The 15,584-nt window shown below is 41.5% G+C and overlaps 1 protein-coding gene across 1 annotated transcript; it reads left to right on the plus strand.

Annotated features, from left to right (window-relative positions):
* The first annotated feature begins 1,458 nt into the window (after positions 1 to 1,458).
* Positions 1,459 to 7,187, plus strand: FAM205C (family with sequence similarity 205 member C). The gene is made up of 5 exons (XM_016130198.1): positions 1,459 to 1,602; positions 2,112 to 2,157; positions 2,687 to 2,747; positions 3,711 to 4,198; positions 6,671 to 7,187. The coding sequence occupies exons 1-5, from the start codon at positions 1,459 to 1,461 to the stop codon at positions 6,934 to 6,936; spliced, it is 1,005 nt and encodes a 334-aa protein (XP_015985684.1). The 3' UTR covers positions 6,937 to 7,187.
* Positions 7,188 to 15,584: the final 8,397 nt, after the last annotated feature.

Here is a 15,584-nt window from a genome sequence, read left to right on the forward strand (position 1 = left end):
TGATTATTTTCTGGGCCTTTTATCTTTTAAATTGTGGTTAAGTATACTTAATACAAAATGTACTACTTTAACCATTTTTAAGTGTACATTTCCGTGTCATTAAGTACATTCACAATGTTGTGCAACTATCACCACTACCATTTACAGAACTTTTTTTCATCCCAAAAAGAATTTCTGTCCATGTGATAATAACTCCCTATTCCCCTCTTCCTCAACTCCTGATAAGGTTGGTTCTTGATTCATGTGAATTAGTTTTGTCTTTGAAATTAGATTTTTAAGCATCTTGAGAGATCAGATTGAGTCCTCACCATACTTGTTCTGTGGAGGACTGGATGTTGAAGACAGGACCAAATAGCCTCTTCAGAGATTTGGGGCCTAAGAATTGTGGGGCTGTGGGACCACTCTCATCAGGGCAAAAACTTCTTAAGGAAATTCAGAAATCCTGGAGTGTTGGAAGCATATCACAATGTCAACAGGGTCCATGAAGTTAACATTAATATGTGAATCAATGGGCATGAGCATGGTGGATATTTACGATAAACAGGAACAAGCTTGCCCTGCCTAAAGGTGTTCGAATTCAGACTTTCATAAAACACTTAGCCAAACATTCCAACCATGATGGAATCAGCCAATGAGCCACAAGTTTGTGATCCTTAATCAATATTCTTGTCAATAATCCATCTCCATGAAAAGGCAGGATGCTATAAAATCTGTAGAGGCCATCTGGAAAATCAAGCTCCAGAGGTGAGACTCATTCATGTGCCTCCATGGAAGACACTGTTTACAATCTCTTCCTGCCCATCTGAAGCTTGACTACACAGACTGGGAGGAGTCCTTCTTTAAATAAGAAAGTTGTTTAGAAGAATATAAGTTGTGTTCTTTCCTTGCCGTGTCAAACATGGTTCTCTTCCTTAACCTCTCGACATTGACCACCTATTTATTGCCTGTGACATCAAAACTCTCACTTTCCAAGATTTAACAAGATGTTGCATGCCCTTTCCTCTTGTATGTTTTTTTTGTCATCTTCCCACAATAGGTGATGTAATTCATGGAGTTCCTCTGACCCAGCCACCATCTCTCTTGCAGAGCGGACAGTGCACATAAAGACTCAGGTAACTGTAGATGTCAGACTATTGTCTTAAAGGAGTGAGCTGAGCCGTCAGGGTAGAGGGGATAGAAAGAGCATGAAAGAATATATGCTGCCAGCGACCTTGGCACCTTTAGGCCTAGGCTCTGCCACCCAGACACCCTTATCTGAACCTGAATTACATGAACTTCTCCTAGACAGATAAAGGTCTGGGTGCTCTGTATGCCGTGTGAAACATGAGGGCTTTGTGATGCAGTCTGATGGTCTGGTTCCATCCTCTGTGAGGCAGAGATGACAGGGTCTAGAATATGGTGGCATTAGGTTGAAGACCTGGAAAGCCTAGGAAGAGGATGGCCAGTGAGGTTTAGATTATGTTGAGCCCTACCTTTGTACTGTGGGATATTGGATATCCCTTATACACTTATGGCTCCATCATCATTATTGCATTAATTATTTGGCAAGTGAAAAAGAACAATCGAAAATTAAGGTCGAGACCTAACAGGAGCTGTTGCCGGGTAGGAAAACATTATGACCATGACTGAAATGATTAAGCCTCAAATAAGATTTTGTCTTCTCACTTTCTCTTATTACTCTTACTCCTTGCCTTTTTTTTTTTTTCCTTTAATGGGGGTTTCCATATTGAATCCCAGAACAGCTCCAAGTTTAGGTGGTTCTTCTAGTTGGTAGACATTTAGAGTCTTGGATAGCTAAAATCCTTTGACAACTAGACCACTCATTCTTTAATCTGTTCTACTTTTTCTCCTGTCTCATTCTAATCTCTCTGCAGAACTTGTTCAGGGAATGGGGGTGGAGGTATGGAGTATGGAAGAGCCTCCAAATGAATCAGAAATGAGAAAGGAAATGATGGGGTGAAAATGTAGAATAGGAAAAAGAAAGATGGGAGAATATATAAAATTGGTATACAGAAAAAGTTTGGGAAATATTTGTGGGGTTTGCCTCATTCTAGATGTGAAAAGAAAAGGGTGCCCCAGCTTCACACTCTAACTTTATTTTTTATCTTTAGCACCACCAGAGAGTCAAACAAAGGGCTAAATATAGAACATCAAGAGGTAAAATCTCAGTCTCTTCTATGACTCCCCTCCACTGTGAATGAGATCCCCATAGATCCTGTCCCTCTTTGACTTCCAGTGTCAAGAGCCAGGTGCTCTAATCACCGAAATGTCTAATTCCCCAAGTTGACAAATTCTCCCAGAATAATTCCTTGGGTGGGAAATCTGGGCCTGAGAATGTTCCAAAATTCTCCACCTTACCTGCAGGGAATAGAATGAGGAAGTAGGGCAGAAGTCTTTAACTGTGTCATTTACTAGTTTTACGACCCTGTGGATGTTACTTCATCTCTGTCTTTTATCCATGAAATGGGCATCTGAAGATCCTGCCTCAGCCACAGTGTGGTTGTAAAGGACTGATAGGATTAGCTCAGGCACAACACATGGTAACTGGTTAAGTCATACCCAGACATGCCTTAGAGCATCGAGTATTGGGGTTTTCAGTCTCTTCTCTTTCAAAGGCCTTCAGCTGCCTATAGGATATCCGTGAAGCCTCTCCTGTTCCACATAACACTGTCTCCTGGTTTCTTAGCTAGGAGACTTTCCTGGAAAGAAGCTGAGAAGCCATGGGAGCTGCTCTCTATCATGAAAAGGTGATCTCTTGCTCTTCCTAGTCTCCCGACTCCAATCTGGCCTGTGATGATTTCTGTGCTGGTCCTGGGGCAGGAACGAGGAGAGGGATAATAGCTGGGAGGGAGCCAGACACAGCAGAGGCTGGAGCACTGGTTGAGAGGGTGCCAGGACAGAGGGGAGTTCAGATGTCTCAGGAGGAAGGAGTCTCCCAGTTCTGCTCTGAGCTACGCTCACAGTGCTCCTGCAGTTTGGGATTTGACTACTGCATAATTCATTAAACACTCTCTATGGGTTTGCACTCAGCCACAAGACAAGTTATACAGGCAGGAGAATGGACAAATATGTGCATAAATAAGTTACCATTGTCATAGTCTCTTTACAGCCACACCCTTTCAAGGACAGACCCTGAACCCTGTTGACATTACCTACTCTGGTTCTGTCTTCAAAGAGGCCAGTTCCTGGGACAGCCCTCAGCCAGGAGCTTATGATCTCATCCTCTTCTTAAAAACTCTAGAGAATGGGATTGTCTCCCAAGGTGTGTTGTGTACACCTTATTGTCTCAAGAAAGCAATGTTTCCACAAGGACCTCATTTTCCACAATTTGGAAACTCTACCTACCAGGCTATAGCCTTCTTAGTTCCAAATGAGATAGACTCAGGTTCAACCTAGTGATATCCTTGGAGATGCCCCATCAGCCAAACATTGGTTCCCCCTTCCTTGTTCTCTTTTCCTGGTTTAGCTTCTCAACAAGTGCCAACAGAGGACTCACTCCACCTCCCAGTCTCCTGTGGCATTGCGCTCCCATGGATTGTCTGAGACCTTGCCCAACAAGCCCCAGATTCTCAGCCCAGCCTACCATGACTATTCTAGAAAGCCCAGGGGTTGCAGGCCCCAGGCTTTGAAGAACTAGGGAGGGCAGGGCTAATCTCCAGGCCGCACACTTGTCATTCCATCATTAACTGTTGCCATGTTTTTCTTCCTAGACAAGGTTGGCTTCCTCAGGAGGGAAGTGTGCGGAGGCTCCTGTGTGCAGATCCTTCCTGCATCATCTGCAATGCTGTGGCTCTAGAGATCCAGCATTTGCTGGAGGGCGAGAACGCCCTGGTCTCTCCCACTTCATCAGGGCTATCACGGGCCTCCTCTTGCCCAGAGATTTTTTCCATGTCTAGTACGTCTTTTGGGCAGAATCAAGGTTCCCATCACTCCCAAGAGCTTTCACTTCCATCTACAACCCCCTCCATGTCACAGCTAACTGATCAGAAATCCTCAGTCCAGTCAACTGCACAGTCAACCAGTGCAGCCACCATCCAAGATTACCAGGCTAAACACCACCGAAAGCAGGAGTTTCAAGCACGAAATATGTCCTGGGATGCAGGAGCTCTGTATTCTTCAAGCCTTGAGGAGCATAGGATTCCTATGAACCAACAAGACAAGAAGAAGAGCAATTCCAAATGTGTCATGGAGAAACAAGGTCAGCAGCCCTTGAATACCTGATTTCCTTCCTTTCTCTGAACCCAGAGCTCATGAACCTAAAATATTCCATGGCCTTGCAATCCTTTCACTTACTATTCCTATGTCACAAGAGCTGTTAGGTATCTTTAAGTATAGATATATAAATGCATGCGTTTCTACGCCTGAGGGCTTCCAAGATCTGTAGAAGAGTTCCTATGGCAGCTTGTATCACACGCCCCAAATATTTTCCAAACCTGAAGGAGAAAATAGCCATTTCTTTCATCATAATGCTATATCTAAGGCCTCTGTTGAAAAGATGGGCTTTTTTCTCCCTGACCTGGGGTTCATGGGAGATCAGCCAGTTCACCCAAACTTTCTGGGGTTTTGAAGGATCCACTGTGGACCCAGAGCAAATAGCAATGTAAGTAAATCCAAAACTCCATGGTCTGGTTCTATCCTCTACCACTTTTGGTTACTAAGTGGTCTCTGTCCATTGTCTGGGGGACACACCGAGGCATCAGTGTGTTATCTGTAGCATAAACACAGGTATTTTTCTATGGTTCCTCTTTTCTGCACAATGATTTGCCCCTGGATATTTCTACACAAAAGGGGTACCCCCAGCTCCTTTCTCTTCAATGATTTCTCCTTAATTTCTGTGCTGTCTAAAATTTCCTCCACCTCAGTTAGCCCCACCTTCTTCCCATGTTACTGAATTCGAGTTTCTGCATCTGAATAACAGCAAGCCCATATCAATGTCCCATTTCCAACTCTGGCCAAGTCTGAAGCCTTGAAGTGACACCTGCTGCACAGGCAGCCCTGGCTTTAGTGGGGCTTGACAGCTGTTGCCCAAAGATCTCTGTTGATGCAGAGAACCATACAATATATTCCCTGAGACATGTTAAGTAACTCTTCTCCTGAGACCTAGAGACCTACCTATTTAGGGAAGCCTATTTCAGTTCTGAAGAGGCAAGTAGTATTTTCCTGGAGCATCCCCAAAGCTGCCAAAGTTCATCTAGACCATCAGCAACAAGCTTCCCCAGATGTTGTCACTGATCACCCTGATCAGCACCTGTGTGGGTACCCCCAGGGAGTTATTGAGAAATGGGAGACAAGTTTGGCCTTCCTGTCAGGGCTCTGGCTCTTTATTATGTGGCTCTTTCCAAGGGCATGGCCCTGGAAATCACTAGCCAATCAGCAGTCTCAGAGATTATGCCTGGCCTATTGGGGTTCCAACAGAGCCTTTGGCTCAAACTCATCTAAACATCAATGTATAATTCCTGAGCCATGCTTTCAAGATGCCAATGAAACTTGCATGGACAGTGCACAAGCATTCCAGACTAAAGTATAGGTGAACAGAGATGGTGCTTCTAGAGAGCCAGACAAACCCTGCTAGCCCCTCTGCACTCAAGACACCCATTTTGGCCAAACAATTTTAACCTGAAAAAGAAATTATTGGAGATACATTTGGGAAATCTCATAAAGACAAAGGAGTCCAGGGAACAAATTGTGATTGTCCCAAGGAATATCTGTGCCTAAGAGTCCTTTAGGAGTCTAAAAAGCAAGGGAAAATATTGCCCCAGGAACTCCCCATCCGACCAGACATCCCATGTATCCCAGATGACCTCCCCTTAAAGAACAGCTTGCAACTAAACTAAGGTGGTATAACAGAACCAAAAGCAAGATAATTCCAGAGCAGTACTTATGGTTCTTCCCACTGGTCCTCTAAGATCTCACAGCCCAGTGGGGACATAACAAAGGCCCGGGTACTTTGTGTTTAGCTAGAGGTCAGGGCAAACAACCTCAGGCCAGAGGAGGAGCCCTGGACCCCTTACCCCAGGTCTCTGCAAGGGTGATGACAACTTCCTACTCCAGCAGAGGAAACAGGACCCAGGGAAACTCAAAATAGCAGAGATTCACAGAGAAAGGGGTGTAGTGTAGAGATTCTCTCTAACCAGAGAGAACATCTACTCTGAGGAGGTTCAGGGGCCAGCAGAGACACTTCTAAGTAGAACTACCAGAGCCCTAACTTCCCATGCTCTTCCGGGGTAGAATTTCAGTTTTACCAAGATGGTTGCCTTGAGTGAGTAGGGACTAATCTGAATCTGTCTGAATCTGTAGAGCCACCATCTCCATCCTCTCAGCTTACCGTTCCCTGTCAGCACCTTCACCAGCTCTCCTTCACCTCGAGTTTCTAGGGCATACTTCAGGATTCCTTGGGGCAAAAATCCAGATACAAATGGTCTGTAGGGCAGATAGTTAGGCTAAGAATGCCAAATCAGGAATGCCCAGAGCTTAAACGGCCTGACTTTACAGGATCAACTTACTGGACCGTAATTTGCTGGCCAAATTTTCAGGTTCAGTGTTTGAAGGGGCTACATTTTTCAGAACCAAACTTTGCAGGGACAAAATTTGTAGGGCCACACTTTCTAGAGCCTAGAGCTATAGGGTCTGGTAAAAGCAGCTCATACTCACAAGTGCCCCACCCTTGCAGAAGCTACAGAAGCTGCCTTGGGAAATAAGACGAAGCACTTTCTACACTGGATTAACCCCAAGGTGAAAGGTCAAGGGCATAAGGAATCCATTCTCTCTAAGGATGAGACAGTAGCCAAAACCATAACAAAAAATGTTGAGAAGAGTCCACCCCTCACCAAAGGCCCTATGAAGCCAGCTAAGTTGAAGAAAACAGAGGAGGAGGGCATGACCTTCTTTGATGCCTGCCAGTGCATAGACAATGAACAGCATCAACACCCCCTTTAGTCCAGCCACACCTGGTTCCAGTGCCTTTCCCGCAACAGCTTCAAGTACTGTCCTCAGTTGACTTGTGCCACTCAAACAGAAAATCCATCCCAGGTCTCAACTCTCACCCCAGCAGAAGGTACTGGTCTATGCAAGGAGAATACCCAGTCCAGAAAGAAGTCCATGGTTTCCCAGTCATCTGCATCCCCCTGCAAAAGGCTGTCATCATCATTTCCATGAATGTGCAAGTGAAGCAGGACCTTCTCCAAATATATTCTATATCTCTAACCAAAGATCTACCTGTTTGTGCCTCCTTATTTTCAATGCGGTATATGGTGGAGAGAGTAGAGGAGGTAGATAGTACTTCCCATATGGTATTAAAGCTTAAACTCACATTCCAGTTGGGTCAGATGGGTCAACATTCCATTCAACTCTTTGAACTACAGATAAAGGGACTTGAGCAGAAAAGGAAGACTCATCTAAGATACATTGAAGGTAAAAATCAGGCTTTAATTCTATCATGGCTTTTCATAGTGTCTTTGGGCCCAGAGGAGCAATATGGACATGAGGATAGTACAAGCAGTAGTGGCCAGGGATCCAGAGCATTTTTGGCCCAGAGGCATGATTCATGGGTAACTTCTATATATGGCCGCAATCTAGAGGGAAGGTTTTTAGAGGGGTTTGCTCCATCTTTGAGGAAGTGCTTTGTGTTTATCAAAAGCACAAAGCTAATATGACAGATATCAAAAGCAAAGAACAGAATCTCTCCTCTCTATGCTCTGTTGTTACTGATTAGACCTTTAAGGGATAAACCAACTGGGAACCGTCTGTAGTTCTGTTGCCTGTTTGATCATCATTGCCTTTCAGATGCATGGAATAGATGCCTCATAAAATGAAGAACAGTTGATGAGAAGGTCCCCAAAAGGGTCACAGTAAAAATAACTTTGAGCCGAGTCTTGCATTCAGTAATTGAAATATCTGAGTACTTCGTGCGCAAGGTACTATGCCAGACACTAGGGACACAATGGTGAACAACACACAGACCTTCCTCTCATGGAGCTCATGGAGTCATGGAATAGAGTTAAAAAGTCACCAGAAGCAGTGTGGTAAGAGCTGGTTAGAGTAAGTAAGCAAAAGTACATAGGAAGGCATTTCACCTAGTTTTGGGGGGTGTTCATGAAAATTTTCCTGAGAGAGATGATGTGTAGACTAAGTTTCAAAAGATGAGCAGAAGTTAGCCATCAGGGAGGTGGGGAGTAGAGAGGCTTCCACAGGCTGGGAGTACAACATAAGCAAAGGCATGGTGTCAGATCAATGGGCACAACATACCAGAGAACAGTGACTTGCTGGAGAAATACTTACAATAATCAAAAACCATATCAAAATGTTTGAGGGATTGGAATGAGGTTGGCAAGATGGAGAATAAATTGGCATCAACTCATCCATTTTTTCATTTATTCTACTAATGTTGAGCATCTACTCTATGCCAGGCACTTATATAGGCGCTGGGAATACATTGACCAAAAGAGGAAAAAGGCTCTGTCCCCAGTGAGCTTACATTGATGGTGCACTAGGGAGAGAGATAAGAGAAGCATAAGTAAAAAAAATATAGTATGTAGAAGGTGACCAAATATATGCAAAAAAAAAAAACAGATTATGAGTTTGGAGAAGAAATAGGTGAGAGTTTAAATAGGGAGTTCAGGACAGATCTTACTAAGAAGTTAACGTGCGAGCACGGACTAGAGGGAGATGGGAGAGTAAACCACATGGATAACGGAGGAAGAGCTTTCTGGTCAGAAATTAAAGCTAATGAAGATGTCCAGAGGTTGGAGCTTACGTAGCTTATTTCAAGGATCAAAGACAGCGAGCCCAAAGTAGAATAATCAAGGGATAAAATAGTAGAGGATGAGGTCAGAGCAGTAAGGGGGGCATGTGGGATAAGGCCTAGAAGGTCATTACGAAGCTGTTGACTTCAAGTAAATGGGGGACCTATCAGAGGATCTGCTTAGATCTGACATTTTAAAAGGATCACTTAGGCTGTGGTGCTAATAGAGTGTTGGGGAATAGAGCTGAGTAAAAATAGGGAAATTAGTTATGAGGTTACTCCAATAATGGTAGAAGCAGAGGTGATTAAAACTATTTAGATGCTGGATTCTTTTTGAAGGTAAAGAAAACAGGATTCGCTGATAGATTGGATGTGGACAGAGAAGAAAAACCATCAAAGATGACACCACCGTTTCTGGCCTGGACAACTGACAAGATGGAGTTGCCATTAACTGATTTAAAAAATACTATGATTGGAGTAGGGTGGCATGTGTGATTGGGGGTGGGTGGGTAATTAGGAGTTCACTTTTGTACAGTTATAGATAGATATTGGACATTCAAATGCATATGTTCATTAGATGATTGGGCATATGATCCCAGAGTAATAGAGGTAAAGGTGTGACTGAAGTGAATTCAAGAGGGAATGGAGGAGAGCTGTTGGTGATAGTATAATTAAGTCCTTCAGGGGTTTTGTTCCACAGAGTTGCAGAAAAATGAGGAATAGCTGGGTAAGGAAGTGGGATACAATGAGGAAGTGGGTTGGTTTGTTTTTTTTAGATGGGAGATATAGCATGTTGGATGTCAGTAGAGAAGATCTAGTTGAGAGGCGTAAATTGATTATGTACAAGGGAAAGGAGAACTGCTAGAGCAATGTGGTGGTACAGAGGTAAGGGATTGGAAGTAAATACCCACCCAAGTCAAGTAATTGGTCTTGGAAAGAGTACAGACACTTTGCCAGTTGTAAGGAGAGAGAAGGTAGTGTTAATGAGTAAGACTTTTTATCAAGAGAAGAAAAGTTTCTTTCACATGTGAGAGCATCTGAACAAAGACTCATATGAGTGAGTGAGGAGCTGGGAAGGGACCATGGTTGGGGATGGGGGTGATGTATAGAGAACCAAAGTTGGAAAGCTGGAGGTATAGATCCTGGAATTTCCCATGGCAAGGTTCTACTCAGGCCTAAGGAATTGGTGGCCAACTGAGAGCCCAGGTGGACATAATAAGGTGGTTGAAAGTGCTCTTGAAACACTAGAGCAGTGAGGGAGATCATAGGGAAAGCTCTAGATGCATGGAGCATGAGGAAGAAGATGGGGCTAGAGACACAGAAGGAGGGTGAAACGTCTAGTGTCCAGAAACCAGGTGTCTGACCTATCACAGAGGAGCCAAGAGCTGGAATAAGCACAAGAAGTGCTGACACTTCCTTATGGGGGTCTTTGGGATGCCCCTGCCTCACCGATCCCTAAGGAAATCCAGGGTTATGTGGCATCCTATCGAACCAGGAGGAGGTGGTACAGGGTTCCTCTGACTGGATCCCAGCACTTTGCACAATGTGTCCACTGCTAGCAAGATGTAGAAAGGTAAGGATGAGGAGAAGCAAGAACGTGCCCCTCCTCTGAATGATGATTCTGTGCATAAAGGATGGGGGTCTAGCCTCTTTTGTGACCTCTATCTAGGGTGAGGAGGCACAAGGCCCAGGACTACTGAGCCAACACCCTCCGGGATTTTTTTCTGAAGCATCCCCAAAGATCATAGGAGGTCTTGTGACAGGCACATCCTCCCTGCCTGGTGGGAGTTGGGCAGAGAGCCATGAGAGAGGATGCCTAGAAGAAGGAAAGTGACTCAGACTGCTCACAACAGCGTCAGGTAGGAAGCCAAGGTTAATGTGCACACATCCTGGCTTACACGGATCAGGTCCTTCCCATGGTCCCCCACAGGCTCCTACCTGCCGTAGCAGATTCCTGTCACAGAAATTTCAGGCAGCTGACCACCACAATTGCCTGACTTCTGTACCTACTCACTCCACCCTAGCAGGAAGGTCATAGAATATGCTGAGCACAAGAGAGCGAGAGTGTGAGACCATCTCCTTGCTCTCACTTAATCTTGTCATGTCAGCCTCCTTCCAGCAGGAGGCCGGGACTCAGAGCATAAACTGAAAACCCTGCCTGAATTCCCAGACTGTTAAAATGCTCAGACTCAAGGGCTCAGTTATCTCTGCTAGTCCACTCAAATTCTAGTCCCTCTCCTCTGTGGCTCTCTGAGTAAAACATCACCTGCCCCTAAATTCCAATATCCTCTGAATCTCATCCACCTTCCACAGCATCATCTCTATTTTTGCTACACTTCCCATCACCACCCTACACTTGCCCCGGCCTGTCCAGGCTGAATGAATCCTTGGGAAAATGTTAATAATGTATGCACATATTGAAAAAAAGCAAGTTACAAAAATATTCATATTATAGCATAATTTTTGAGATGTTAAGACTTTATCTTTAGAGCAGTTTTAGGTTTGCAGAAATAATGAGCAGCAAGCACTGAGTTCCCGTATACCTACCTCCTGCCCTTAGCCACATACACTTTCCCCTATTGTTAACATCTTGCATTTAGTGTAGTACATTTGTTATAATTGTTGAGCCAATACTGATAGGTTATTATTGCTAAAGTTAATAGTTTACAGTAAGGTTCACTTTTGGTTTTGGCCAATGTATAAAGACATGTATCAACCATTATAATATCATATAGAATAGTTTCACTGCCCTAAAGATCCCCTGTGTACTGCCCATTCAGCCCTTTCTCCCTTCCTTCAACCCCTGGCAACCACTGATCTTTTTTTTTAATCGTGGTAACATGAAGTTTACCATTTAACCATTTTTACGTGTACAATTCAGTAACATGAAGTACATTTACAGTGTCGTATAACCATCACTGCTATATATTTCCAAAACTTTTCATCAGCCCAAACAGAAACACTATACCCATTAAACAATAACTCCCACCTACCCCATTAAACAATAACTCCCTGGTAACATGTTCTACTTTTTGTCTCTATCAATTTTTCTATTTTAGGTACTTCATATAAGTGAAATCATATAATATTTGCCCTTTTGTATGGCTTATTTTGCTTAGCACAATGTGTTCAAGGTTCATCTATATTGAAGCTTGCATCAGAACTTAATATCTTTTTATGGCTAAATAATATTTCATTGTATGTATATATCATATTTTATTTATCCATTCATCTGTTGATGGACATGGGTTGTTTCAACCTTTTGGCTATCATGAAAAATGCTACTATAAATATGGTGTACACGTATATGTTTACTTTCAGGTCCTTTGGGTATATACCTAGGAATAGAATTACTGGAACATATGGTAATTCTATGTTTAACTTTTAGAGGAACCGCCGCCAAATTGTTTTCCACAGTAGCTGTGCCATTTTACATTCCTACCAGCAATGCATAAGGGTTCCAATTTTTCCACATGTTCACTGACAGTTCTCCTCTCACATTTTTAAAAAAATAATACCCATCCTAACGAGTATGAAATGGTATCTCATTGTAGCTTTGATTTGCATTTCTCTAATGACTAATGATGTTGAGCATCTTTTCATGTGTTTATTGGCCATTTGTATATATTCTTTAGAGATGTTTGTTTGAGTCCATTGACCAATTTTAATTGGGTTTTTCTGTTTTTTGCTTGTTGACGTTTTATAGTTGAGATTATATATATGCAATCTTTTCAGATTGGCTTCTTTCACTTAGCAATATGTTTTTCCTCCATGTCTTAAATTGCTTGATAGCTCATTTTTTTTAATGCTTAATAATATTCTATTGTATAGATTTACCACAGTTTGACTATTCATTCACCTATCGAAGGACATATTGGTTGCTTCTAAGTTTTGGCAATTATGAATAAAGCTATTATAAATATTTGTGTGCATAAGTTGTCAATGAATTCGAGTAAATAGCAAGGAGCACAATTGTTGGTTCATATGAGTATGTTTAGTTTTGTAAGGAGCTGCTAAACTGTTTTCCAAAGGGGCAGCACAATTTTGCTTCCACACCAGCATTTGGTGCTGTCAGTGTTCTAGATTTTGGCCATTCTAATAGATGTGTAGTGGTATCTCATAGTTGTTTAATTTTGAATTATCTAATGATATATGATGTTGAACATCCTTTGATATGCTTACCTGCCATTGTATATCTTCTTTGGTGAGATGTCCAGATTTTTTGTCCACTTTTAAATTGGGTGGTTCATTTTCTTATTGTTGAGTTTTAAGAGTTCTTTGTATATTTTTGATACTAGTCCCTTAACAGATAGGTGTTTTGCAAAGATTTTCTCCAAGTGTAGATTGTTTTTTCATTCTCTTAATAGTACCTTTTCAAGAGCAAAAGTTTTTAACTTTAATGAAGTCCAACTTAACAATTATTTTTATGAATTGTGCTTTTGGTGTTATATCTAAAAAGACATCACCAAACCCAAGGTCATATTGATTTTCTCATAATTTCATTCTTGAAAGAAAAAAATGTATGTACAGTTGTATTTTTCATCTTTTTGTTAATCTGTACTTTTCCTACATTGCAAATTAATTATATACTTTATTATTAATTTAAAAATATCCCAGGGTTGGCAACATAGTGCTTTTTTTTAGTTTTACGTATAACACTCTATGACCCAGAAAACAGCTTTACTGTTCTGGGTTTCATTCACTCTGTCTATGAATGAGCATTGGAACAGAGAGTCAGAGTTCCCCTCCTGTCCTGAACATCTTAGAGTGCTCATTTTTTAAAAAAGCCTTTTAATGGACCTAATTGGAGCATACAGCCATGGGACATCTAGCAATAAGGCAGGGAAGGAATGTATATGTATGCGTAAACTTTTTTTAGGCTATTCACCCAGAAGTTTCTTTCTTTTTTTTCCAGAAATTTCTTAAAGTGAGAAGTGGGGCCTATATTTCCCCAAGACACTGCCACATGCCTCACAATCACCAGCTATGCTCTGTGGTTAGATGGGAAAGCAAGTTTCCAACTTGCAGTGAGAGGAACAGACACACCACACCAAGGAGAATGCAAAACTGAAACGCACCCTTCACTGTGGACCTTCTTCATGATCAGTTACTATTTCCAAGGTCAGTGTTTCCCTCAGAAACCTCATGTGATATGTTTTTCAAATTTTTTTTACTCTGACCCATAGTAAGAAATACAGTTTACAATGTGACCCTGTACACATGTAGTTGTAAACACATGTTTACAGATCTGTAACTGAACCCAAAGTTTTGTGAAACAGTCCTGCTTTTACTACATGTAATGCTCCTTGAGATTTTCTAGCCTCTCTATCCTACTTCATTTTTTCTTTATTTTCTTTTTAATTACAGTTGACATATAATATTATTTTAGTTTCAGGTATACAACACAGTAATTAAACATTTGTATAACTTATGAAATGATCACTCTGGTAAGTCTAGTACCCATCTGACACCATACATAGTTATTATAATATTCCTGACTATATTCCTTATGATTATTTTGTAACTACCAATTTGTACTTCTTAATCCCTTCCCCCTTTTCACCACCTCCCCGACCTTGCCCCCCACATCTGCAAACCATCAAAATGTTCTTGTGTTTATGAGTTTCTGTTTTGTTTGTTCATTTATTTTGTTCTTTAGATTTCACACATAAGTGAAATTATGTATTTGTCTTTCTCTGTCTGACTTACTCCACTCAGCTTAATACCCTCTGGGTCCATCCATGTTGTCACAGATAGCAAGGTTTCATTCTTTTTATGACTGAGTAAAATTCCATTGTATATATGTATCACTTTTTTATTCATCTGTTGATGGACACTTAGGTTGCTTCCATATCTTCTTGGCTATTGTAAATAATGTTGCAATGAACATATGGATGCACATGTCTTTTCCAATTAGTGTTTTGGGTTTCTTTGGATAAATACCTCGAAATAAAATTGCTGGGCCCTTCTTTGTCTCTTGTTAGAGCCTTTATTTTAAAGTCTATTTTGTCTGGTATATGTATTGCTACCCTAGCTTTTTTTTATTCCCATTTTCATGAAATATTTTTTTCCATCCCTTTACTTTCAGTCTGTATGTCTTTTGATCTGAAGTGAGTCTCTTATAGACAGCATTTGTAAGATTCTCGATGTCTTAACCATTCAGCCACCCGATGTCCTTTGATTGGAGCATTTACTCCATTTACATTTAAAATAATTTTTGATAGATATGTAGTTATTGCTATTTTATTATTCATATTTTTATCATTTTTTCTTCTTCTTAAAAAAGTCCCTTTAACATTTCTTATAATACTGGTTTGACATTTCTTATAATACTGGTTTTGGTGGTGATGAACTCCTTTAGCTTTTCCTTGCCTGGGAAGCTCTTTATTTGTCTTTTGATTCTAAATGAGAGCTTTGCTTGGTAATCTTGGTTGTAGTTCCTTGCTTTTCATCACTTTGACTATTTCATGCCAATCCCTTCTGGCCTGCAAAGTTTCTGTTAAGAAATCAGCTTAAAGTCTTATGGGAGCTCCCTTGTAGCTAACTAACTGCCCTTCTCTTGCTGCTTTAAAGATTCTCTCTTTGTCTTTAACCTAGCATTTTAATTATAATGTGTCTTGGTGTGGGCCTCTTAGCGTTTATCTTCTTTGGGACTCTTCTGCCTCCTGGGCTTGTATGTCTATTTCTTTTGCCAGGTTAGGGAAGTTTTCCATAATTATTTCTTCAAATAGATTTTTAATCCTTTTCTATCTCTCGTCTCCTGGTACCCCTATGATATGAATGTTAGTATACTTTATGTTGTCCCATAGACCCCTTCAACTATCCTCACTTTTTGAGATTCTCT

This window comes from Rousettus aegyptiacus, unplaced genomic scaffold (assembly GCF_014176215.1).
Source record: "Rousettus aegyptiacus isolate mRouAeg1 unplaced genomic scaffold, mRouAeg1.p scaffold_m13_p_3, whole genome shotgun sequence".
In the NCBI taxonomy this organism is placed as follows: domain Eukaryota; kingdom Metazoa; phylum Chordata; class Mammalia; order Chiroptera; family Pteropodidae; genus Rousettus; species Rousettus aegyptiacus.

What these genes read in the sequence shown, in the direction of transcription:
- FAM205C (XM_016130198.1), top strand. Translation starts at nt 1,459, where the DNA reads ATGTTGAGCCCTACCTTTGTACTGTGGGATATTGGATATCCCTTATAC. An exon ending in CTGCTCTCTATCATGAAAAG is followed by an intron (nt 2,748 to 3,710) that starts GTGATCTCTTGC and finishes TTTTCTTCCTAG; the next exon opens with ACAAGGTTGGCTTCCTCAGG. An exon ending in ATGTGTCATGGAGAAACAAG is followed by an intron (nt 4,199 to 6,670) that starts GTCAGCAGCCCT and finishes CCACCCTTGCAG; the next exon opens with AAGCTACAGAAGCTGCCTTG.